Source organism: Staurois parvus, unplaced genomic scaffold (assembly GCF_062004578.1).
Source record: "Staurois parvus isolate SC_StPar_1 unplaced genomic scaffold, SC_StPar_1.0 ptg000021l, whole genome shotgun sequence".
In the NCBI taxonomy this organism is placed as follows: domain Eukaryota; kingdom Metazoa; phylum Chordata; class Amphibia; order Anura; family Ranidae; genus Staurois; species Staurois parvus.
The window spans coordinates 6368834-6394254 of record NW_028317817.1 but is presented as its reverse complement, the minus strand read 5'-3'; the positions used below and the strand labels follow the sequence as shown (position 1 = coordinate 6394254).

The 25421-nt window shown below is 40.7% G+C and overlaps 1 protein-coding gene across 2 annotated transcripts in view; it reads left to right on the top strand.

Annotated features, from left to right (window-relative positions):
• Window positions 1-25421, top strand: part of RBMS3 (RNA binding motif single stranded interacting protein 3) — a 751114-nt gene that overhangs the window by 532404 nt on the left and 193289 nt on the right. For both annotated transcript variants that reach the window (XM_089690799.1, XM_089690800.1), the window contains exon 5: window positions 21263-21420. In XM_089690799.1, coding sequence (XP_089546925.1) covers window positions 21263-21420 — 158 coding nt within the window. The remainder of the gene's footprint in view (window positions 1-21262; window positions 21421-25421) is intronic.

Below are 25421 nucleotides of genomic sequence, written 5' to 3'. Positions count from 1 at the left end.
ATTCCCCACCCAAAAGGGGCACTGTATCCTGACAGCAGGACTCGCTGCTGTCAGAATGATATGATCAGCAGCTGCAGCTGATTGGCTACAACGCTGATTGATGAATGTTTTCCAGTGTGATTGTGCGACAGAAGCTGATCTAATGATCAATGTCTGTTGAACCGTGACAGCCAAACACTAATCGAAATTCAGCTGGTTCCTGCTGAGCTGGCTCAATTTAATTTTGACTTTGGCCAGCTTTACAGTTTGTTTTCTTTTAAAAGCATCAATGTTTAAACATCTGTCTGTTGCCAGCATGATTTAGGGAAGGACCCTTGCTCTCTGTGTGGACACAGTGGTCTCTTTGAAGAGGTTCGACAGAGTCAGAACTCTCCAATCCGCAGGGATATGAGTTTTGCTAATTGTACAGCTCTAGGCCTGGATAAGCAGGGAGTATTTTGGAGAGACGACTGCTTCCACACAGAGAGTAGAGGTTCTTCTCTACACCAGGATGGCATGCTTTCTGTTAAAGGATAAGTTCACCTTTCAAAACATGTTACATGTTATATGTTACACCCATATTCAGGGTGTAAAATGTAACATGCTACAACTGGATCAGCCCCCAATCCCTGTTGTGACAGCTAGAGGGGGATTTTCTCCTCCCCGCTAGCTGTCACAATTTAAAAAAAAAGCAGCCATGCAGGGCTCTGCCTGCCTGGCCGCGTCACTCATTCACAGTATTCTGTGATTGGTAAAACTACAAGTTCCGACAGCCTTTGTGGCCACCACAGTGCTGTGGAGCAGTGGTGTATTTAGGTTTTGTGCTGCCCTAGGCAACACAAAAACCGTATGTCCACATGGACACCGACCAACACAACCCCCCTTCCCCCTCCCACAGGGAAAGCCTGACATTGACCAACAACACCCTTGCCCCCCACCCAAGAGAACCTTCCACTACCCCCTCTCCTGGTGATAGAGAGACACTCATCTTCACAGCTCCGGACATCTCCGGGAACGTGAGTCAGGCTCTACATACAACATCAAGCAGCCTGCAGCCTCTCTCGGATCCCACCTGGTTCCCATGGTGTGCGTGTCCCTTCTTTCATCCCTTCTGGGGGAAGTGCTGCCCCCCTGAAAAATGCTGCCCTAGGCAAGTGCCTTGTTTGCCTTGTGGTAAATACACCCCTGCTGTGGAGCTCTGTGGTAGTTCCTTGAGCCTTTCTCTCAGTAAGCATCTGCTTGCCTGTATGGGATTTACAAGCAAGCAGAGTCACTGACAGGTCACGAGGAGACCTGCATGCTACTAGCGATCTGCAGATCGCTGGTGCAATGCTTTAGAGGCTCCATAAACAAAAAATAATAAATAAACATTATTTAACCTGCAAAAACATGTGCATTTATTATTTTTTTGTTAAAAGATGAACTTATCCTGTAAGGATGTGGTTGATATCTAAAGATAATTAATTGTAAGAAGACTTAAACATCTTTTGTTTTGATGCACTTGAAAGATATTTAATTAATTTAAAGAGTAACACCACTTTTGTTTGAAAAAAAAACCATTCCCCTCTGGGTGTTCAATGTACATTGCAAGGATTTTAATAAACTTTGTTGCAGATTCCTACCTTTTGTTATTCTGGAGAAATACTTGCTTGTTTGTCTGTGTCCATGTGCAAAGTGAACCTTATGGGAGTGATTTCAGAATTATCAGCTACTGCACCTGCAGGGCTCTAATGAGGAAAATTGCAGGGTCTGCATCCCTTTAGATGTGATTTCCCATTTGGAGTATCTCACCAAAAATTACATTTTGTTGCAGAGGATGCCTGAAATCTATCATGTATCTTAGTGCAGACTTCTAGGAATATCAGTAAGCCAATCACACAAGCAGGAAATTATGTTTCTGGCGCAACGTTCTGTACACTATCTGTGTACAGAACACCTCCAGGTAGCCATATTGCAGTGCATTTTACAGAAAATTGCAGCACTGCAGATTGAAAAGGAAAAGTAATTTTTAATAACATTTAACTACAATATGACTTGAGCTGCCATTGTATACTGTATATTATATTATTTATTTTTTTATTTGCTATTTTTTTCCCACGAAAGTAGAGTTACCCTTTAACTATGAGTTGGGCTGAAATGTATTGTCTTTGAAATTGTAAATACAGTACTGTACTTCTGAAAGTGAGAACTTTCAGTACACAACAGCCTGTAGTATGTCACTGCCATTACACTTCATCGCAACTCCACTGCAATTCAGAGATTTGGAAGTGACAGTTTCATGGGATAAATGGTATAAAGATATTCCCCACACAAAATAACAAGTCACTAAGTATAAAAGTCCCTTTTACCTGGTAAATAATTCAGGGTATTTGCACTGATACCATTAGCGGGAACAGTGGCATGACTTCTTGTGCCAGGGTCAAAGTTGGGTCATCCTAGGACATGATACCAGTTGTTAGACCTGTTAATATAGTAAATGTCTCTTCTGTTCAGTGTATAAGTAAGCAAATTTATCAAACACCACTCTGTGGTTTTCATGGAATGACTTGCTGTTAAGCCTTTTTAATATCACCCCGCTACAAACATTGATATAAATAATCACTTGGTGTCCTAGAATACCATTAATCTAACGCCTAGCAAAATGTATTTGACGTACTTTTTAAACTCGAAAATATTTCTTCTAGTGTGAAACATTTTTGAGTATTAAAGGTAAGATTGATTGAAGAGATCACAGCCCCCATTAACAACGCTCAATTAGTTACTGAATGGTAAGGTGACAAATGCACTGACTGTAATAACCCAATGTCCTCATGAGATATCCTCACAGTAACTGCCACAGATACTTTGAAGTCTCCTAGAGGGTGTTTTAAAGACAGATGCTTTCAACGATCTTCCCTTTTTCACATTTGCAAAAACACATACAAGAAGGATTGTTATGCCTCATTCATGAAAAATAAAACCATAAATGTCAGCAGAGTCAGATTTCAGTTTTATATCCTTCTAGCCTGAGTCCATGGCTTTTACAGCACATTTTGAATAAATGTATTTATAGAAAAAAGATGTGTCCAGTTCAATATACGACACTAAGCCAAAAGGCAATCACAATTGAGGACCATTAGAGTAATTGTAGAGCATAAAGTGAGAGATGACACAATAAGTAGGTGCAGTAATACAGTATCACCAATCAATATTCTAATAATACTTCTTGAACACAAAAATGTCAGAAAACATATTAAATTTAACCAATGAAATACTGTGTGTGGTAAGCGAGAATAGAAATATACAAATGATCTGGATAGGGATATAGGAACAGGAAAAGGACATGAAGACCTTATTTATAACCTCTCAGGGCCTTATTTTTTCACATACTCTCTGGAATAGTAAAGAAAAAGAAAGGGGGGCCTTTGCTATGATATGTATTCCAGAGGGGTGAATGCCCAAGTGGTATTACCAAAATAAATGAGCAATAAGACTTTTTATAGAGGGGGTTGGGTGTAAAGGGGAAATTAAGGTGATAGGAGGAGAATATTAAAGGATAACTGAGAAAAAGATTAATGGAAAACAAGACCAGGTTATAGTAGAATAAAGTAAGTTGGAGGTGAGAAGAGGGGAATAAAAAAAAGGAGTGGAAAAGCGAATAGGAAAGGAGGGGAGGGATAGTGAGGGGAGTGGGGAAGGTGCAAGGTAACAGTATAGATAATGAAATCAGTAAATACATGGATATAGATGAATGAGACAACAGCATACTATTTCTACATAGTTGATCTTCCTCATAATATGAAGAACATATAGAACTACTCTCAGTGGGATTCGATGTGTATGATCTGGTGAGTCATATGACAATAACAAAAGCAGCTTTCTATAGTAAAGTTAGGGTGATGAGATAGTTCTGTATTGGTCCAATATATCTAATGATGTGGTCCTTGCCTCTTCTATCTGTGATATAATATCCACTTTCTCTCACTAGTCTACAGATTTTGTTTTTCTTGACATGTGTTTCCTGCAGAAAAACAATATGAGCTTTATGTTACTTGACATGGGAAAAAAGCAATGGTCCTATTCAGGGATATTCAGTCTCTTAGTATTGATAGAGATGACATTACACATTTGTGATATCATACTGTATTTGATCAGTAGGAAGAATGTGAAGGAAGCGACTATAATTAAAGAATGTAGAAAAGGATGATATAAGCCAAGTGTAGGAGGGAAAAGGATATCAAAGTTAGGAGGTAAAGGTTGGGGAGGAAACAAAACATGTGTATCATTCACCCCCAAAGTGGCCTCTGAGAAAGTACCTAGGTTCTCCCACGTAGTTCAGAGGTTCCCAGTCACACAAGCACAGTCCCAGGCAAACAGACAATTCAAGCTCAGTCTTTTTAGAATTTATTGCTGGAAAACTTTAACAGGAGAGGTGTTTAGGGTCACAGGATACTCCAAAATGATCAGTAACAACAATAGGAGGAAAAACGTCTCTTCAAATCTTTTAATAGCAGCTTTTCAGAGTTAGCAGGGAATGACCAGTAAATCTTGGACCCTACCACAGCCGTCCATAAAGCCACTTCTGGCACTTAGTTCTCTATATGGCACTTGCACAACTATTAGTCCCCAGATATGTCTTTACTCACAGAATCCCAGGAGTTGTCTACCAACTAGAATCCACAGGCACATAGATCCTCAGTGAGGGAGATTAACTAGATTCTTACCCAGACCACGACCACAGTGCAGTGCCCTCCAGTGAATGTAATCCTCAAGCAATCTTCCATAGGGCCTCAGTCCAGCAGCTGTTGAGTCCCAGACTGCAGTGCCTTAGTGGAGCTGCCTCCAGAGGCAGCAGCCCCAAAAGAACTGGAGCCCTCCCAAAAGAACACTCTGATCAGGCCTCCTTCACATTTATCCCTTCCAGGGATTGGTTGGGGCATGATACATATTCAACTGATCATCTGAATCTCCCTGTCCTAGGCTCTGGAAACTTCTTTCAGATGCGGGAAAGAGCAATCAAACTCTAAGCTTAGCGAACCCTGAACATTTTAACAAAATCAAACACTACAATAGAGACAATGGTTGCATTTACCTAGCAGTCTAACTAGAGGAGAACACTACACATGCATAAATACAGTCAATATGAGTTAAGAAAGATTGTTTTCTTATAATAAAATATCAAATGGAAGGGCATAACAATTAGATAAAGCCTTATATTGTGGCAACAAAGTGGGAGATCCAAGCACAACTTTCATTCACTTACAATCTTTGACCTCACATTGTGCAACCAACTGTAAGGATATATATAATATCTTATAATAAAAGGTCACCCTAGGAATAGGGGATGTTTTGGAGATCATGGAGTGTATTCCTAAGTTTAACACATGTTCTTCTGTTTTGTGGAAAAACAATCTACCCAAAACATTGACCACAGGCTTCACTTGGTCTTGTTTAAGAGTTTGAGCAATGTATTTAAATAATTAAGAAATAAGCAGTATGCAATCCCCCTGAGACTTTGCTGCCTGGGACCAACAATCGCATATAGGGCAGCAGCTAAAGCACAATCACAGCTCAGAAGAGAGTCTAGTTGACTGGATATTTCCAGCCCATCTAATCAATTCAGCCCATTGGCTGAGAACTCTTAAGATGGAACATCAATTGCATGTTTTGTTTTCACTATTGTCCTCTGCCCAGATATGTACTACTAGCAGTGTCTGCCTTTTTACCAATTTGCTCAAAAAAATTAGTTCAGGCAGGTGGCAGGTAGCAGGAGGAGGCAAGAAACCAAATGTTTATATCAGGTGGAACAAAAACATTTAACAAGGTTTGCAAACCACTGGTATTGGTCTTTTTCCCCAACTGGTGTTTGCTGCCGCCATAGTGAGACCGTAAAAATGTTGCCCAAGTCAGCTGAAACAAGAAGATCAAGCTACTCCCATGTCTATGGCTAGCCTCAGAAATTATTAGTCTTGGGCCCAATCACACAGACATTGTATAAATTGATTCTAGTTTTAAATTGGCCATCTTTTTCTTTTTTTTTTTTAATAATCTCCTAACAATTGCCAAACTGCCCTTACAATTATGCAAGCAGACTGAACATGACAGCTGAAAAAGCTACATGATTTATCAGCATTGTCAAAAGAGTTGGCATGAAACAATCATTGTATGCTATGGGGAAAAGTGTTATTGTTTTTGGTAATGATCATTATACATAATTTTCCTCATGCCTGTCATGTAATAAAGGCATTAGCAAGAAACTTGCTCACTATTCTCAGCTCAGTAACCAAGTCAGCCCTTTGAACAAGTATATGGATTTGTTTTATTATCCACAACAGTGCTGTGAATAACAATGATTCTGATGCTGCTCTAATGAGTTCTACCATTTTAATAGACTGCATGAGTTCTCTGCTGTCCATTCCTAAGTATGTTAGCTATGCAGTATTCTTGATGTAACAGTGTTTTCTTTTGGTTCAATATAGACTTGTGCAGCTTTTCATAATTTTAGAGCTTCAAAAATGCATTTTGTTTACTGGACTTAATTGGCTCGACTAGCACAGTTTTGATTTATGAGCCAAACATAATCATTAATCTTTACCTTTAGTGAACAATTGGAAATTATTTTTGTTTTATATGCAAATGCTTTGTGTGGCCAATGTATTATTGTTGTCTACTGATACTTCTAGACATGTAACGGTTACCGTGCATGATTACATTGCTTAATTACAAACTAGTAAGAACTATTTAGAGTGTGTAACAGTGCAAAGTCTACTGTTTTCTATTAGGTGCTGATACAGAGAGACAAAATAAAGATGAACAAAGCTATCCTATATCCACACATTTATTCGTATTCTCATATTGTTAGCTCTTCTATAAACCAGCAAAGTATATTGGTAACCTAAGCAAATTATCATTGTAAATATTAATTTACACTGCGGATCTGTGCAGAATGTTTAGATATTTCATTAGAACCGCACTTGTATTTCCTTTTCTATGCATTAGAATCTGAGTGTAGAATAATAAAGTGTATCTAAACCCTAACTTTTTATTAGTTATGGACAGAGCAGGGAAGGATTAGAATCCCTGTTTCGGGGCAAACTTTTCCCCATACAGAAAGTTAGCTCTAACAGCAACTTAGACTGAAGAAAAAAAATGTGTTTTTTTCTCTTCCATTGAAGGCCACAAGAAATCTTAAACCTTCAGGTTATACTGCCACCTACAGGAGGATTGGACATTTTCAAACAAAAACTATAGGCATTTTCAACCCTATAACAACCCTTTCTACTAACAGCATTCTTAAGTTTTCTACTTATGTTTTAAAAGAATGGATGTCTTTTTTCAGTTCTGCTTTTAAAAGAGCAACCTTTTTTCCCAGCATTTTTATCTTCAATCAGGACTCTAAATTCTAAATTGTGGGTAGGGCTGGTTGGTTGCATCTACCCATTGTGGCTTATCATCAGCCTGGATTTGGAAAGCAGTGACTGGATCAAGCTGGGCTGTACATTAGCAGCAGAGGGCTGTCTAGATCTAGAGCTGTTGTAATTGCCTCAGTGCTCACCCTTTCTCTGATGACTCACTCTGTGAGAAGGATGAGCACTGGTAAATATCTGATGTTTTCACATCACTGGGTACCTTTGAGATCTCCACTTTCCACCAGTTCCTTCCAAGGCAGAGGTTGATGCAAAGGAACTGACCACTAGCATCAAGTAAGCATGTCATTGCTCCTGCCCCTGAATTACAAATGGCCAAGTGGAACTCCAATCATTTGTCTATTCCTGCTATCCAGTTAACAATTACTTTGATCACCTCTGGCCATCTGATCCTTACCTGCTTAAAGAGGTTGGGTTTCATGAGCACCAGAGACCCTGCCTCGCACCCTGAGCTTACACTGCTTGCCACCACATGGTTGCAACATGCCTAATTCTAGACATAGGGGTAACAAACCTACTATCCTGGGGACCCCCAACTCACACTGTACTAATGACTCTGGTGAAAATTGCAACAGAACAAATGAAGTGGCCAATATCTATAGCTTAGTCCTCTGTTCCTATAGTCTGTGCTATCTTCCCTACCTCCATCAGTATTGCCACTTCTTCTGCCATTTCCAAGGAGGTTTTTACTTCAATTCATTACTTCATGGCCTAAATCATTCAGTTATTTGCTGACTGCAGAAGCCAAATGTGTCGCATGCACCTTCCCTTACAGATTTTGTATCTTATCTGCCTTAGTGACTTCTGAGTTATCAGTAGATAAGACTCTATCTGGTTTTGTGTTGCTCCAGTATCTAACATACCTCAGAAGAGTTGCAGACTTCTGACATTACTCCCAAACTGAAAGAGACCATTTCAGCTCTTACTGATGTGGTACACACCATTTGGAAGCTAGAGGACCAGTCTGTTGCTTCAGCCAGTGTTGTTCATAGTCTGCAGTCCTTCTAAAACAGTTAAAACATTTCCAGTGCACTAGTTAACATGTTTTCCTCTATGGAAATTGGAAACAGCCAGATAAGATGTTTGCTCCCCCTACTGATTGTACTTATTAGCCGTGTATCTGTGTGAAGAGGATTTGTTAAAAGGTGGTGTTCCCCCATTGTAAATTCATCAGTGTTACACTTGTTTGATAAAAAACACACCTGTGATGCTACCTGTGATCCCATCTGTAATCAGTGAACCCACTGATAGGAAGTTGGAGGATCTCTCTAGATCTCTGTTGTCACTGACAGGCCCCACTCATCACCTTTCTAGTCCATTGCAGTTGGCCATTTGGTCAACAAATGTTTGGAGCAAAAGGCTATAGCCTCAAGCTACAATTGTAATGGTTTTCTGGATGTTTCTTGTCTCACTTCCAGCATGAATCTCCTGTCAGTTCACATGCAGAGGACACTTTGCTTAAAGTTTTAGACAGCAGAGCCTGCTTTCAAGAGGCTTCCCTTTGGATCTGCTTTGGATTCCATTATTAAGGACACCACAGGTAATGTCTTGCTCTTTCTCAGCCAAAAAAAGCCCAATGCATAGTCTGGGAAGGTTCTTTCTTCACTGGAGGCTAAAAAAAGTTGTTCACTACTCCACTTTTGCAAACTCCAAGTCCAAACTCAAGCCTTGCTCGCAGCCCAACTGCAAGGTCTGGAGTTCTCTTTCTACCAAAATTTTAGATAAATTGTCTTGGGTGCATCGGTTAGCCTAAAGGATACTTAGACAGCTTTCATCTTGCTTGGGGCAAGAAATAGATTCCAGGGGGAACAAGCGAGAATTGTGCCCCCAGCCCCCTCCTTGGTTCATCACTTCCAATCTTCCTGCATCACTGCACAGATTAGCACATATCCAAGTAGCCCTCTCTGGTCAGAAAATCTACATGGAATCCATGAAGGGGGTCTCATCACCTCCAACACAGACATTTTCTGGATTCTGTGGACATCAAGGACACATACATTCCCTATGAATTACATGTTCCCAGTGCAGCAATGTTTCCTACTCTTTGCTATGAAGCACTTTCAGTTTTTGGCCCTGTCATTCACTTTCCCTCAGGTGTTCACCAAGGTGATGATCCCAGTACTAGCCCTTCTGCACTCTCTAGTCATTCCCATTGCAGAATGGCTAGATGACCTCCTGTTGAGGGAAATATTGTCTCAGGTTCTATTGGACAAAGCAGCTTTGACTGTCCAGACATTACAACAGTTTAGAAAGATCCTGAAACCTCAGAAATTAGCACTGGAACTGAATTATTGTTTGAAGTATCAGTGTCCTAGCCTGATGGTTGCCTCCTTTTAGGAAGTCCCAGTTGCCTGGTTTCATTCCAGACCCCTACAACACCACATTCTGTCATTGTGAGACAAGTCAGTCCAATTCCTGAAAAGACCAATTCATCTGATGCTGAGGACCAGGTTTTCCTTGGCTTAGTTGATGAGAAATTTGGCTATAGAGTCAGGGAAGTTCTTCCCATATTTTGGATGCATGCCTATTGGGCTGGGGAGAAGTTTTGGGCAACAGACTTTGATGTCAGGGAAATCTCTGATCAACATCCTGAAGCTTCAGTCAATTTGACTGTCTCTGCAGTGCCTGATGATTAGGCTGAAGGGTCATCTAATCCAGATTTAGTCAAACAATTCCACAGCAGTGGGAGGAACCCAAAGTCTTGCAGTGGCAAGGGAGGTAGAGTGCATCCTATCCTGGGGAGAACTTACATTCCAGTCATGAACTATTACAGTGAGATTTCCTCAGCCAACAGTGTCTGGACCCAATGGATCCCTACCCCTGGAGGTGTTCCAAGACATGTATCACAGATGGTGGATGTTGGATGCAGACCTCCTGGCCTCCAGGCTCTACAGAAAGCTGGACAGGTTTGTCTCCGGGTACAGGGTTCCTCTAGCAGACGTAGAGGATGCTTTGGTGGCTTCATGGGATCAGTACAGCTTGATCTATACCTTTCCACCCTTGAAACTTCTTCCTCATCTGCATTGCATACATTATCTCAAGAACATCCTCACAGAATTTGTTTAGCCCAGAAAGATGTGTTACCCCAGCTTGAGAAGACACCTTGTGGATGCTCTGTCAGCACACTCAGATCATCCAGTTCTTCTCTTAAGGACGGATTTACCATCCTGATTCACAATTGCTTTCTTTAATGGTAAGGCTGTTGGAGCCCAGGTTCTGAGGCATAGGGAATCTCTGAAATGGTTATTCCTATGATGTTAAAAGCTAGAAATTCTACTTCTCACAAGGTCTACAACCTACTGTCACGTACCTTGTGGTAGAGCCTGATGTGTAAAGGGAGGCCTCTCATACAGCCCCAGCTCTGAGACTACTGATGTTGTGACAGTGGCTGCAAGAGCAGGGTGAAGTCTGAATGCCTGTAAGATGTTCCATCAGAGACAATAGGTAGCAGGTGCATCTCCAGAGGCAGGTCAGATTGCTGGAACAGCAGGTGGCAGCAGGGACAGCAGACCCAGGACTGGGCAGACAGCAGGTGGCAGGTGCTTGCCAGGCAGCTGATAGGTAGCAGGTTCAGCAGGACTTGTAGCACTGAACATGTGAAAAACCAGCAGGAACCAGGTAGCATGCAGAGTAGGACAGGAGGATAACTGAAGGTCAGACGAGCCAGGCCAGCAACAGACGGTCAGATACAGGCATGGACGGTATGCAGAGAATGGTCAGAATACAATCAAAGGTCAGCAATGGAGAATCAGACAGATGGGCAGAAGACAGAGCAAATACGAAGTATTTGTAAAAAGTCAGGTGGACAATCCAAAGGGTATCCAATGTGTTTCTGGGATCCAAATACATCTCCCCTCATCAAGGCTTTACTAAAAACAATGTGAATGGACTAGAAGTTAACTGGACCTTTTATGGCATTTCTTCCAGTGTGATTACAAGCAGAGGTCTTGTCAACAGCTGGTTTGGCAGCCTTTCCAGTCCTGATCCACTTCACTTCTAATGAAAGGAAGTGAAGGAAATAAAAAAAAATATGAAGTAACAGAAAGTGAAGCATACCTGTTGCAATAATTATTTTGTATAAACAAAATCCAATTAAACACTTACTGCAATTCTAAACAATAAGTTTATATAGAAAAAATAATATAAATATAAATGCATTTGAATTTGTTTTGCTATTTCTACAGGTTGCCTGTTTATATACCAAAACAATTTTCCCTCTTAAAGCTTACCACTCTAAAATTAAAGAAAACATGGTGAAAAAGGAGAGTATGTAAAGCAATGACTGCCTAATGATAATCACAGCTGTCACAGTTTACATTTTGAACATTTTTCAAATAGTAGCTGTAAAGCTCACTAGCAAGAGCACAACAGTAACAAAGGTCTGGAGGTCAATGTTTTATGAACTCCCAGTTACTTAGTGCAAATTCTTGCATTCTGCGTATAACAGCTGTGTATATTGCATGACAATAAATGTATGTCAGTAAGTGATTGTGTGGTTTTATTCTGTTATAAATAATGGAGTACAGAAAAATGTTGTAATATTACACCATTTCTATTGTAGTCAATGCATTCAACACAATGTTTCTGTCTATTTATTACTGATATATGACCTTATTTTGGAAGCCATTGTATTTTTGATCAAAAGTTTAGTCCCTTTTTTATTTGGTACTTTGGCAACTAAATGGCAGGTGTGTATAAATTGATGATTATAAGGGTCGTGCCGGGCAAATAATGCATTATTATTTCTGAATATTAAAGTGTACCTAAACTCAGGAACAGGGGCGGACTGACCATTTGGAAACTCGTGCACTGCCCGAGGGCCCAGGGTCAGTAGGGGGCCCCATGAGATGCCCCTGGTACCTTTGTCATAGGCTTTTTTGAGTTTGAGCAAGGACACAGGGGCCCCATGATCCCCTATTGCCTGGGGGCCCCATGAGTTGTCAGTCCGCCCCTGGTTGGTACCTACCTGGTTGTTATTTTCTTGTACCCTGATTATTATGTTTGGGTAGACACTTGTTGTGAATGCAATTTTACCATACAAGAATTTATAGAATATGAATAGGTCCGGGCCCTGGAAGCAAAAAAAAAAACCCACCAGGCTAAGATGTGTATGTGCTTAAATCTACAGGTGACACTCGAAAAATTTGAATATCGTGCAAAAGTTCATTTATTTCAGTAATGCAACTTAAAAGGTGAAACTAATATATGAGATAGACTCATTACATGCAAAGAAAGATAGTCCAAGCCGTGATTTGTCATAATTGTGACCGAGGGCTCAGGGGCACGGGGTCAGTAGGGGGCCCCATGAGATGCCCCTGGTACCTTTTTCATAGGCTTTTTTGAGTTTGAGCAAGGACACAGGGGCCCCATGATCCCCTATTGCCCGGGGGCCCCATGAGTTGTCAGTCCGCCCCTGCTCAGGAAACTAAGTTTAATAAATTACAGCTTATCAGTTCTTAAATTTGGTGGTTACTTTAGTCTTATATTTTTATTTTCCTCCTTGTTTTCACCTGGTGATCCTGCCAGTAAAACTCTTCCTGTTCTACTGCAACAATGCTCACTCAATGCACTGTATCTATGGAGAAACAGCATTGTCACCTAGGACCCTTGGACAGGAAGAGTGTTAATAATACAGAACACCACCTTCTTTCCATAACATACGGGTGATCTTTAGCTCCCAGAGCTAATCTGTGTAATGCAATCACCAAGGGTCGGATACAACTGAATGGATAGAGAGAGAGAGCTTGGAATCTCTTGCATTACAGTAAATCATATACATAATGCCATTGTCACTGGCAGTGCTCAAATGTATATAAGTATCACACATAGCATATAGTCAGCTTTTCCCATTAAAAAGTTAAATCTGCCTTGTAAAAAAGTCCTAGATTGTAAGCTCTAAGAAGCAGGGCCCTATGTTTCCTCTTGTACCTAATTGTATTGTAACTGTAATGTCTACCTTCATTTTGTAAAGATCTGCACAAAATGTTGGCGCTATATAAATCCTGTATAATAATAATAATAAAAAAGTATGTGAAAAAGAAAGCATTAGTTTCTTGAAAGAACATATTTCTTCTCTGGGTGCCTATAATAAATACATATGTTATAGTCAATAATCAAACCCTTATACAGTATGTTTGAAAAAGTCAGCTGTGCCACAAGTCATTAAATTGCCAAAAAGTCAATTGTTTCAGCAATATGAGGTAGGCAACATAACTTTGCATTGTTACTATTTGTTACTCTGTTGTATTCAATCAATGTAATACTGATCCTGTTGAATGCACCCTGAGGCTAATGGCTTCAGTAGATCTTGTTTAAGTTGCTGCAGTGCTTCAAGTAATGCAGGCACTTTGAAAAACCGATGTGCCTCTAAGGAGTAGTTGTTTTCCACTGTTAGAGTGTGAATCAAGCCAAGAACCTACGTTCATAAACAAAGTTTGGGCTTGTGGAAAAAGGAGCCAAACCTGTATCAGCATTGTAACTTTCACTATATTTATTGTTCAGTCTTGCACTCTGTCCTATATCTCTACTCTTGTGACAGTGTAATTATTGTTGTTTCCTTCAGCGTAATAATTAAAATAAAATTAGAGCAAAAAATGGGTGAGCTGCAATATACTGTTATATGAAAGAATCTTTAAAGAGGAGCTGTGCCCAAAAAAGACAGTAGAATCAAACATTGTAACAATATGTGTAGTCAAGATCCAATAAATAAACAAAAAATAAATTTAAAAAAATGTTTTTACTCACTTATCTACCGGGCACTTTCACCCCCTTCCTGCCCAGGCCAATTTTCAGCTTTCACCGCTGTCGCACTTTGAATGACAATTGAGCGGTCATGCAACACTGTACCCATATGAAACTTTTATAATTTTTTTGAGACAGATAGAGATTTTTTTGGGTGGTATTTAATCACCACTGGGTTTTTTATTTTTTTGCTAAACAAACCAAAAACAACTGAAAATATTGAAAAAAAAAGTTTTTTCTTAGTTTCTGTTATAAAATTTTGTAAATGAGTCATTTTTCACCTTCACTGAAGTGCGATAATGAGGCTGCAGTGATGGGCACCGATAGGATGCACTGATAGGCAGCACTGATGGGCACTGATGAGGAGGCACTGGTAGGTGGTACTGATGGGCATTGACAGGCATCACTAGTGGGCATTGACGTACATCACTGATGGGCACTGAAAGGCAGTACTCATATATGGCACTGATAGGCAGCACTGATGGGCACTGATAGGCAGCATTGACGGGCACTGATAGGCGGCGCTGACAGGCACTGATAGGTGGCACTGACTGGCACTGATTGGTGGCACTGATTGGTAGCACTCATAGGTGGCACTGACTAGCACTGATAGGTGGCACTGACTGACACTGATAGTTGGCAGTGAAAGGCAGCTTAGATGGGCACTGATATGTGGCATTGATGTGCACTGGTAGGCACTGATATGTGGCATTGATGTACACTGATGGGCACTGACAGGTGGCATTGATGGGCACTGACAGGTGGCATTGATGGGCACTGACAGGTGGCATTGATGGACACTGACAGGTGGCAATGATGGGATCATTGCCCTGATGATCAGTGTAGATGTCCCCTCTGAGGAATGCCAATTACCTGCTCTCCTCTTCTCACGAGCTGTCAACGTGACAGCTTGTGAGGAGATGAATGCGAATAACTGTTATTTACATGTGATCAGCTGTGATTGGACACAGCTGATCACATGACAGAGCCGAAGTCGTCAGCTCTTTCCACTGGTCGGTGATCCACTGTGTCCCAGGGACACACTACACCACTGATCGCCACGCTGCACACCCCCGGGGTGCGCACGCACGGTCAGAGTGGGAGGACGTCATACAATGTCCTCCCAGAATGAGAGAACCGCTGCGCTTCCATAATTTCCTTATATATAATATATTATATATAATAAGGAGCTGTCGTATACATTTATATAGGAAACACTTGTAGATTGAGGTTGAGCTTAAGTTTGGTTTTTATGTTTTTAAAAAAAAAAAAAAAAAAGACAGTCAAAGGGTAAAGGGCCAGTCACCAGAATTACCCAATGTCTTCCTGTAGCCAAACTGTTCCTTGTTACTGAATTACCATGCTTTGTTCTGCACTGTGTCTGTGTGGAGGCAGCCATCTTAGTAGAGACAAGGTTTTGCTCTACATGTTAGAATCGACAGCAAGGAGAACACTGAGCAACACAGTAGTGACATCACCAAATCTCACTTAAATCCTGAGACTGGTAAACAAAAGCAGCAGTAGCTTAGATCTCACACTGCAGATGAACAGCTATGAACCTGCAGTCACAGAAGTGCATAACATACCAGGAGCTGCACTTCTATTTATTTTTTTAGGAAAACTTTCAAACAAAAGGCATATTTTCAGGTTTGGTTTAGGTGTAATTAACCTTCAACATTGCAAATCTTCACTTTTTGAGCTCAGGTCCACGTTACTTATACTAGAAAATCCACTGGTTTCTTTTGCAGATGGTATGTGCCTTTTTGGCTAATATGCCACTAAAAATAAAATGTTACCATTGGCCATACATCTTGAACTATGATTGCGCATACCCATTTGCCGACCAGCCACTTTAGAAAAACGGTGACAGGTCGGCACCGCTGCGCAAAATCACGTTTTAAAATGTAATTTTGCAAAACAGGTAGGGGGCACGCACGAGCTGCGTGCCCGCCATACCCGTCCCGCCGATCGCAGCAGCGGGTGTCAATCACTGGGTCCTGGCCAGTCATTACCCGCCGGGTCCCCGTGATTGCCGGCAAACAGTGACACAGAGCACAGCTGCAGTGCTCTGCTCCCTGTCAGCTCCTAACACGCTGATCCTGAGAGCGGAGTTTATCTCTAGGGATCAGCATGTTCCTGTGGAGCACACACCCCCACCCCCTAGTAAAACACTCCCCTCACATAGTTAACCCTTTCAGGGCCTAAAAAAGTTAACCCCTTCCTCCCCAGTGCCATTAGTACAGTGTCAGTGGTTTTTTTTGCACTGATCACTGTATTGGTGTCACTGGGGATGTCAGTGACCTCAAGTCAGTTCCCCCCAGTGTCAGAATGTCCGCCACAGTCCTGCCATAAGTCGCTGATCACTGTCATAAATCGCTGATCACCGCCATAAGTCGCTGATCGCCGCCATTATTAGTATAGAAAAAATCCCAGTATCTTTCCAGCCATTTGTAAACGCTATAACTTTCACATAAACCAATTAATTTACAAGTATTGGGATTTTTTTTTAGCAAAGACATGTTGCAGAATACATTTTGGCTGAAATTTATGATGAAATTTGATTTTTACATTTTTTTACTGGACATGTTTTATAGCAAAAAGTCCAAAATATTTTTTTTTCTCAAAATTGTCAGCCTTTTTTTTATAGCGCAAAAAATAAAAAACGCACAGGCGATCAAATACCACCAAAAGAAAGCTCAATTCCTGGGAAAAAAAGGACGCAAATTTAATTTGGGTGCAGTGTTGCATGACCGCGCATTTGTCAGTTAACGTAACGCAGCGACGTAACACAAACCGCTTCTATAACCGCTTTCTGACCGCCCTATAGCAGAAATACTGCTACAGGGCGGCATGGGTGCGCAAAATCACATATATTTTTATATATATATATATATATATATATACACGTGATTTGCGCTCCCGTGGTTTTCATGCCCCTCCCAGATAGCATCAGATTGCCCGTCAGTACACCAGTCATCACATTTAACCCCTTGATTGCCAGGACCACGCTACACAATAAACCTCCATTGCTAGTATAGTGACTGAACGGATCAATATCTTTGATCAGATCAGCACTATACCAGCGTTCACATTAGTATAGCACCCCCAAAAATGCAGCGTTAGTGGGATCAGCCAACACCTGCGTTTAGCCTCTAGGTTTACCCCCCCTTCTCCCCCAGCAAGTGCAGTGTCAGTAGGTTACTGTCACTTGATACATTGCACACAAAACTGCAGTGTTCGCAGAATCAGGCCTGATCTCTGTTAGCACTTGCCGGTAAATTTTGATTACTCTCATATGCAGCAGAGTGCCAGTACTAGTACCGCTCTACCTTTTGGTGAACTGGCGACATCAGCGGTCTAGTACATCTTGGTCTTTCACATACCTCCTTGATTTTTGGAGCTGTTTTTCATGGAATATCTGTATACGTTGATTGTGGATCAAAGCAATTTATATGCACAACAATTTATCGCCGCCAACCCAAATTCAAACCTTGCCAGACCAGTTGCATGGAAACTCATTACGGTTTCCGAATTTAAATTTTTTGGGGGCCTAACCCTCAACATGGGCATTACTAAAAGAAATAAATTGCGGTTGTATTGGTCCGCAGACCCGATTTATCATATGCCGTGTTCTCTGCTGCCATGGCCAGGCATAGATATGAGAGTATAATGTGTTTTGTGCATTTCAACGACAATACACTCTGTCATCCTCGGGGTGACCCTGAATTTGATTGGCTCCACAAAATTCAGCCCCTCGTAAATCACCTTAACCAAAAATTTGCAGGTGTCTATACTCCCCAGCAAAACATCTGCGTTGATGAGTCCCTCATTAATTTTTCTGGCCGCCTTGCATTCAAACAATTTCTCCCCAGCAAGCGTGCCAGATATGGGGTCAAGATGTAGAAGACCTGTGAGAGGACAACAGGCTATACTTATAAGTTTCGGATTTATGAGAGAAAAGATAGTCCGTTAAACTAGTGCAGCGCTGTATAGCAAAAAAATGGTGTAAATTGCAGTATCTATACCATAGTTTGTAGACGCTATAACTTTCACACAAAGCAATCAATATACACTTATTTGGATTTTTTACCAAAAACATGTAACAGAATACATTTTGGCCTAAATTTATAACTAACTTTGAGTTTACTATATATTTTTTTATAGCTGAAAGTAAAAAATATTGTTTTTCTTCAAACTTTTTGGTATTTTTTTGTTTATAGCATTAAAAATAAAAAGCGCACAGGTGATCAAACCAAAAAAAATCTCTATTTGTGTGAAAAAAAGGAAGTAAATTTCGTTTCGGTGCAGCATTGCATGACCGTGCAATTATCAGTTGAATTAGTGCAGCGCCAAGTAGCAAAAAGAGTCCTGGTCATTAAGGGGGGTAAATCCTCTGGAGTGTAAGTGGATAAGGTAACTGAACAGCAACAAAAACATAGTTTACGTTTCAAAATCTAACTTTAATTCGCTGTCCTGAGGTTTTATGTTGTGAATGGCACAGTTATTTGCTTTTCCTTTCGGATGGCTGGCATTGGATGACTGGCTAACGTATGTAAATAGCTTAAACTAAACCTGTGCTTTGCTGATGGTTAAATGCCAGCCCTGCAGCTGCTTATACTTACCTGCCCTCTGCTCCTCTGCTGCTCTATTCCCCTGAGAAAATGGAGTGGCATATCTAGTACTTCTGAGTATGAAGAAGTGTGTGACCTGAACCACAGGGCTTCTAATTGGTACATCTGTGGCAAACAAAGCAAGAAATAAGCAGCCTCTAAAAAACATAGTTATTTTTTAATTTAATGTGGAACTTCACTCTCTCAATCAACATTGACTATTTTTAATCCTTATGCTGTTAGCATTAGTAAATGGACAGGGAAGTATATCATATTTACATGTTTTACATTTTTTTTTCTACATTTATTCAGTTATTTCCTGGTTTTCGTGCCTAGGCAAATTTGTCATGCATCCCAGCAGTCTTCAAGAGGGGAAGGAGGGTTCTCAGCTCAACCAATGCCTGAACTAAGGGAATATGGATTATAGCAAGTAAATGCTACATGAATCATCTGCCCTTACTCAAGATGGCCACTGCCAGAAATGCCAGGGGGTGTTTTTCAAAAAGATTTCTTAGCAAAATAAAGCATGGAAACATGAATTGATGAAGGAGTTTGCTTTTAATATTAAAGCGAAGCTCCATCCAAAAGGGGAAGTTCCGCTTTAAAGACTGCTCCCCCGCTCCCCATTAAGGATTGGCACATTTGGGGGGTGGGGGGAGAGGGTGTTCGAATTTGACAGGTACCCACTTCCACTTCCAGTCCGATCGCCTAGGTGATCGGAAGCAGAAGGTGTCCTCCCTCCCTCCCTGTAGTCTTTTGGGATACGTGACAGGTCCCAGAAGACTATAAGAACATTCAAGAAACGTAGCGCTACTCATACATGCACAGTGGGTACCCAGCTGTGAAGCCACAAGCAGTCAGAGCCACACTGTAGATGCTGGCCTCCTGGAATACAGGACTGCCAGTGAAATGGACTACGGAGGACACACTGTGGGACCGAGGGACAGGTAAGTGGCTGTTTTTTAAAAGTCAGCAGCTACAGTTTTTGTAGCTGCTGACTTTTATTTTTTGACAGGGTGAGTGGAACTCCACTTTAACAATGAATTAAATAGCATTTGTGGTGGTCAGATACAGTGCAGTTCCCTGTTAACAAACATTGATAATTCAGTGTATTCAAATTTTGCCTTTGGTCAGTAGAATTTGAGGCCTGTGAAAGTATCTCATACAGTATATACAAATATTTATGAAACAGTTTTTACATATTGTAACGTATTGCTATAACACATTTCTTCCTTTTTGAAAACTCAATAAAAAACAATTTAAATAGTAATTGTTTTCAATGCTAGTGCTGTTTGTACTCCTAGACTGTGACTTTAGGTTAATTTTACCAGTTGTAAATGTTTAACCAATCCATGTTTAAGCAAATTAGCAAACATATAATCTGTGCAGCGCTCAAATTTCTCTTTTATAAAGCCCACAGTATAATATATATAATAGTAGTGCTCTTAAAAATGTGCCTACTGTATATCATTTCTATTAAAGCTTTTTGTTTCCCCCTCCCTGGTAACTTCATCACGTTAGTGTGTGGAGAGACTGGTTCACTAATGCTGGCAGCTGGGAGGAGAGAGCCTGCTGCAGAGACTGGTGAACAATAGGCATGTTTATCTTTCTGATTAAGATAAAGTGTTGAAGCAACTTGTGTTTTTGTGACCCTTGGCATATAAAAAAGAGTGTGAAGTGATAGTATTTAAAGTGGTATGATCATTCAGAGGTCTATGATATGGGGTGAGCATACTACATTCACCGAGAGAGGCATGTGTGGACACAAACTGCATGGGTATTTTCTGCAAAATAATTTTGAGTATTGGAATTTTTTCAGGCTTATGCACTGTTTTGGTAACAGTGAGCACTATGTGTTTTTTTTTTTTTTTTGCTTAACTGCCCCAGTACTCTGGATCATTGGGGAATAGCAGAGATGAATACATGACAAAAATGAAACCATGACAAATAGAGAAAAGAGCATTGGTTTGGACATTTTATATGAATAAGGTGGAACATGGCCATCTATAATCTAGAAGTCTATTTTAAAGGGTGAGCACACGTCCAATAGTTTGAGTGAAGGTCTTCGTGTAAGCAAGGTATTTTTGAAGATTGCACAGTATTACAAACTTTGAAAGTGTGTGGATGAATGAGCAAAAAGGTTTACTAGAAGGAAAATTTACACATTTTTTGAAGAGCACTATATATTATTTCTGTGGGACTTTGTTAGGGCTTTATATTAAGTGAAATTTTATAAACAAAAATTAGCAAACATATTATATGTTTGCTAATTTTAGTTATTTGGTGTGTGATTCACAGTTCCCAAAATTTAGGTGGGAGGAGTTTATAGCTCACCTGTGCAGGAATGTATGTATAATTTTACATTTTAGCACGTTTAAATAAATGTCATAGGGAACCAGTTGTACTAGGAATATACAGTATAATCAGTCTTTATTATTATTACAAAATAATACTCAATAATAGAAATATTGATTAATGTGTTAGGTTAATGTATTTTTACCAACTGTTTATTATATTCCCTTATAGCAACAAGAACAAGACCCAACAAACCTATATATCTCAAATTTGCCGATCTCAATGGATGAACAGGAACTAGAAAACATGTTAAAGCCATTTGGACATGTTATCTCTACTAGAATATTACGAGATGCCAGTGGAGTGAGTAGAGGAGTTGGGTTTGCAAGGTATGTTTCTACTTTGAACTTTAAATAAAATGTGTTCTGTGTAGAATTAACATTTAAATGTGTTTCAAGCCAAAATATTTTTTCTTTGTTTTGGATAGTGTAGGGAATGGTTATAAAACAACCATTTTTTATTGTTTGTATCCTTGCTGGGGAGATCCACCCTATACATTTGTCCAGGTGATTATTGTCATAAGAATTGAGAAAATACAAAATTTAAAGTGTCACTGTAATAGGAATAAAGGAGACGTCTTGCACCGGTATGATTTGTTGCACTAACAACTATTTATGATTCTGCGCTATCCAAAACAAACAAAAAATATTATGGCATTAAATACACTTTCGGATTGCTTAATAAAATGTGGAATTGTTTTTCAAATTAATGCTAGTGGGATGAAACAATTGACAGCACATTGAAAGCTAGCCAGGGTTACCCAAGGATGGGTTCATGATCTGACCATCTGGAAAAGGTCATTCATCTCTGCTTCAGACATAAACATGACCAATTAAGTCACATAGGGTAACCTACCATAGGGGGTTAGGAAAAATTGGACAAGAGGTAATGATGTGAGCTATTTAATGTTCTATTCTATTCTAATCTATTAATTTCATCAGGTTAGTGTAGCTCAGTGGCTCCACTCACACAGCAGGGCCTTGCAATACCATCCTCGTAAAAAAAGATAGTGTCACACCGTTGAGTTTAGAGTTCTACCTGTAACAGTGGAAGTCTCTAATCCCTGTTTTCGCCAGAATCTGATGTTTGTGCTTCACCCAATGCAGACATTTTCCAGCTTGAAGCATCATAATCTAAGCACAAGCAGACGGTGATGAATTGTCATTGGGGTCAAATTAACTCTGTATTTAAAACCCTTTACACACGAAGCAGTAGCTGCTGTGAAGGGTATAGTATTTTTAACAGAAACACACACCCTTCACAATATATGTTGTAGAGGTTATGATCTTTCAGAAATGTCTGTGATACTCATTGTGATGCCAGACAGTTAGATAACAGATTTTAAAATATGGTAAGGATTCTTTCATTTCTGATTAAAAATGTAGAGGGTCAGCTTATTGATTTTTAAATATCCTTTTAATGAAAAGAAAAATGGTACAAGATAACGTTTACAGAAAGGTATTACAAAATGGATAACAGCAACAGTAACTAAAACAGGATTAAAACTGGAAAATACTTAGCAAAATTTGTCTGTTCTTCAGTTCTGGTAGAGCACAATCCATTGCAGAATCTTATTTATTAAGAACTTTGCCTTCTATGAATAACAAAGGGTCTGAGGGTGTGCCAAGGGGTGTTGAAATGTCTTATGATACTTTAGAAACTCCCTCAATTCTAGTTATTCAAACTATATTATTACTTTCAGATAACTATACTTGACAATTCTCCAACCATTGTATGTTTTCTTGTTCAAACAATTTTTATTAATAGTAAATCAGAGTAACATAAACTGGGAGACATTACCATTATACATTGGACATTGTAGTGATAACAAAACAGAAAAAGTGAAGATCACGATACAAATGTCTATATATTTCCGACAAAAACAGGTAGTCAAGAATTTATGACAAATAACATTATATCGTTGGTCAATCAGGGTAATGGCTCACAAGGGCATTAAAGAGGGAGGGAAGTTTAGAGGGGGATCAAACAGGGGAAGGGGGGCAGGGGAGAAGGAATAGCAACAATGACTTTATCGAGTGTACGACAACCCCTATGAGCTATGTATGAAGGCTATTAACAATACCCATGGGGCATAGCACACAAATCAAGGGAGGAGGAGTGATTCGTCAAAATTAGGTGGAAGGAAGCGCTCTACCCAGGGGGTCCATATACACAAGAATTTCGGGATCGTGTCAAGAATTGTGGCTTCCACCTTTGCATGTATCATGGCTTGTGTTAATTTGGTTTTGACAGCCGCAACACTTAGAGTATGGGATTTCCAGGATTTCGCTATAATCTGCTTAGCCGCCATCGTGACTTGCATAAGGAGCTTGAATTGCGAATTGGAGAAGCCATGGGGGCGTTGATTGAGTAGGGCTGTTGCTGGATCAGGTCGTAGAGTGATAGTACTGAGTGTGGATAGTATGGTGAAAATTTCAGCCCAAAAGATTTGGGCTACTGGGCAGTCCCACCAAATGTGATAATGTGTTCCTGGGTCCGCACAGCCTCTGAAACAGTTGGGTGAATAGCTAGGGGTAAATTTTGCAATTCTCGCCGGGACTAAGTACCAGCGAGTTAAGACTTTATAGTTCGTTTCTAATGCAATGATGTTCTGCGAAGATGATGTGGTCCCAATCTGATGAGTCGAGTCCCTTACCCAAATCCTTTTCCCACCTATGGGTGTAGGGAGGGGGGTGCGCAGTAACCGAAGTAGTGAAGAGTGAGTATAGGCATGAAATAAGACCACGCCTGTGAGGGTCTTTATAACACGCACGTTCAAAGAAAGACATAGCATCTGGTTGATTGGTTACTGTCGCGTAAGGGGCGTAAAAATGTTGTAGCTGCAAGTATCTGAATATCTCAGAAGCTGGAAGACTATGCGTTTCCCGCAGCGAGGCAAAGGATTTAAACGTATTCCTCTGTAGAAAATTATGTGTACGGAGCAGGTTAGCAGAGGTCCAGGCTTGGAATAATAGGGGTGTCTGCCAGGCTGGGGGAAAAGCTGGGTTTCGGAGAAACGAGAGCATGGGATTATGTGGCGATTGGAGGAGATAGCGGGCTTTCAGTTTGTCCCATGAGGATAAGAAGTGGGATGTGATGGGGTTGGTTATAGAACGGCGGTCTATTGGCCTCAACCAGAGCAAGTTAGCTGTAGATAGGGGGTCGCACTCTATCGATTCGAGGGCAACCCATTGAGGGATTTCAGAGGTTGCGTGATACTTAGGTAACTGGGCTAAATGCGCTGCTTGATAGTACTTGCTAATGTCAGGTAGGCCGAGGCCTCCATTAAGCTTAGGGCGATAGAGGGTGGAGCGAGGTATATGAGGGTGAGTATTGCCCCATACGTAGGAAAAGATGCGACGCTGCAATGTGCGGAGGTAGTGAGGGGGGACTGGGACTGGGAGGACTCTAAATAGGTATAGGATTTTTGGGAGAATTGACATCTTAATAACTGTTATTCTGCCTAGCCATGCAAGGGGAAGGGAAGACCATTTAGTCAGAAGAGCAGAAAGATGGTTTAGCATCGGTAGGTAATTAGCTGCGTAAAGGTCTGATAACTTAGGTGTCAGCTTGATTCCCAAGAAGGGGATATGACACTGTGACCAAGGGAATGGTAGGATCTGCTTCAGATGTGCCAGCTCTGTAGGGGGGAGAGAGATATTAAGAGCAGTTGATTTATTAGGATTTATTATTAAGCCAGAGAGCGAGCCAAACGCCTCAAGAAGCCGGAGTAGGGAAGGAGAGGAAGTCAGTGGGGATGTGAGGAAGAGCAAGACGTCATCCGCAAAGAGACATAACTTATGATGTATGCCTCCTATCTCGAGTCCCCTGACATCCGGATTAGCTTTGAGGGCCAAAGGCTCTATAGCCAGAGCGAAGAGCAAGGGGGACAGAGGGCAGCCCTGTCTCGTACCTCTGGAGATCGGGAACTGGGCTGACCTGTGCCCCAAATACCTAATTCTGGCCGAGGGCTCTCGATACAGCGAGAGAATCCAGGTTAAAAAGTGTGGGCCAAAACCCCAGCGGTGTAAAATGTAGTTGAGGTATGGCCATGAAACTGTATCAAATGCTTTCCGGATATCTAAGGACAGGAAACAGGCGGGAATATTGCGAGACTTGGCTAGATTTGCCAAGAGAGATGCACGTCTGACGTTATCTCCTGCTTGTCTAGTTGGGATGAAGCCCACTTGGTCGTTATGGATTAGAGAGCCAATACACATATTAAGGCGTATGGAAAGGATTTTCGCTAACAATTTGATATCAATGTTCAGGAGAGAGATTGGCCTATAATTGGACCATTGCGTGTCATCGGAGTTTGGTTTTGGGATCA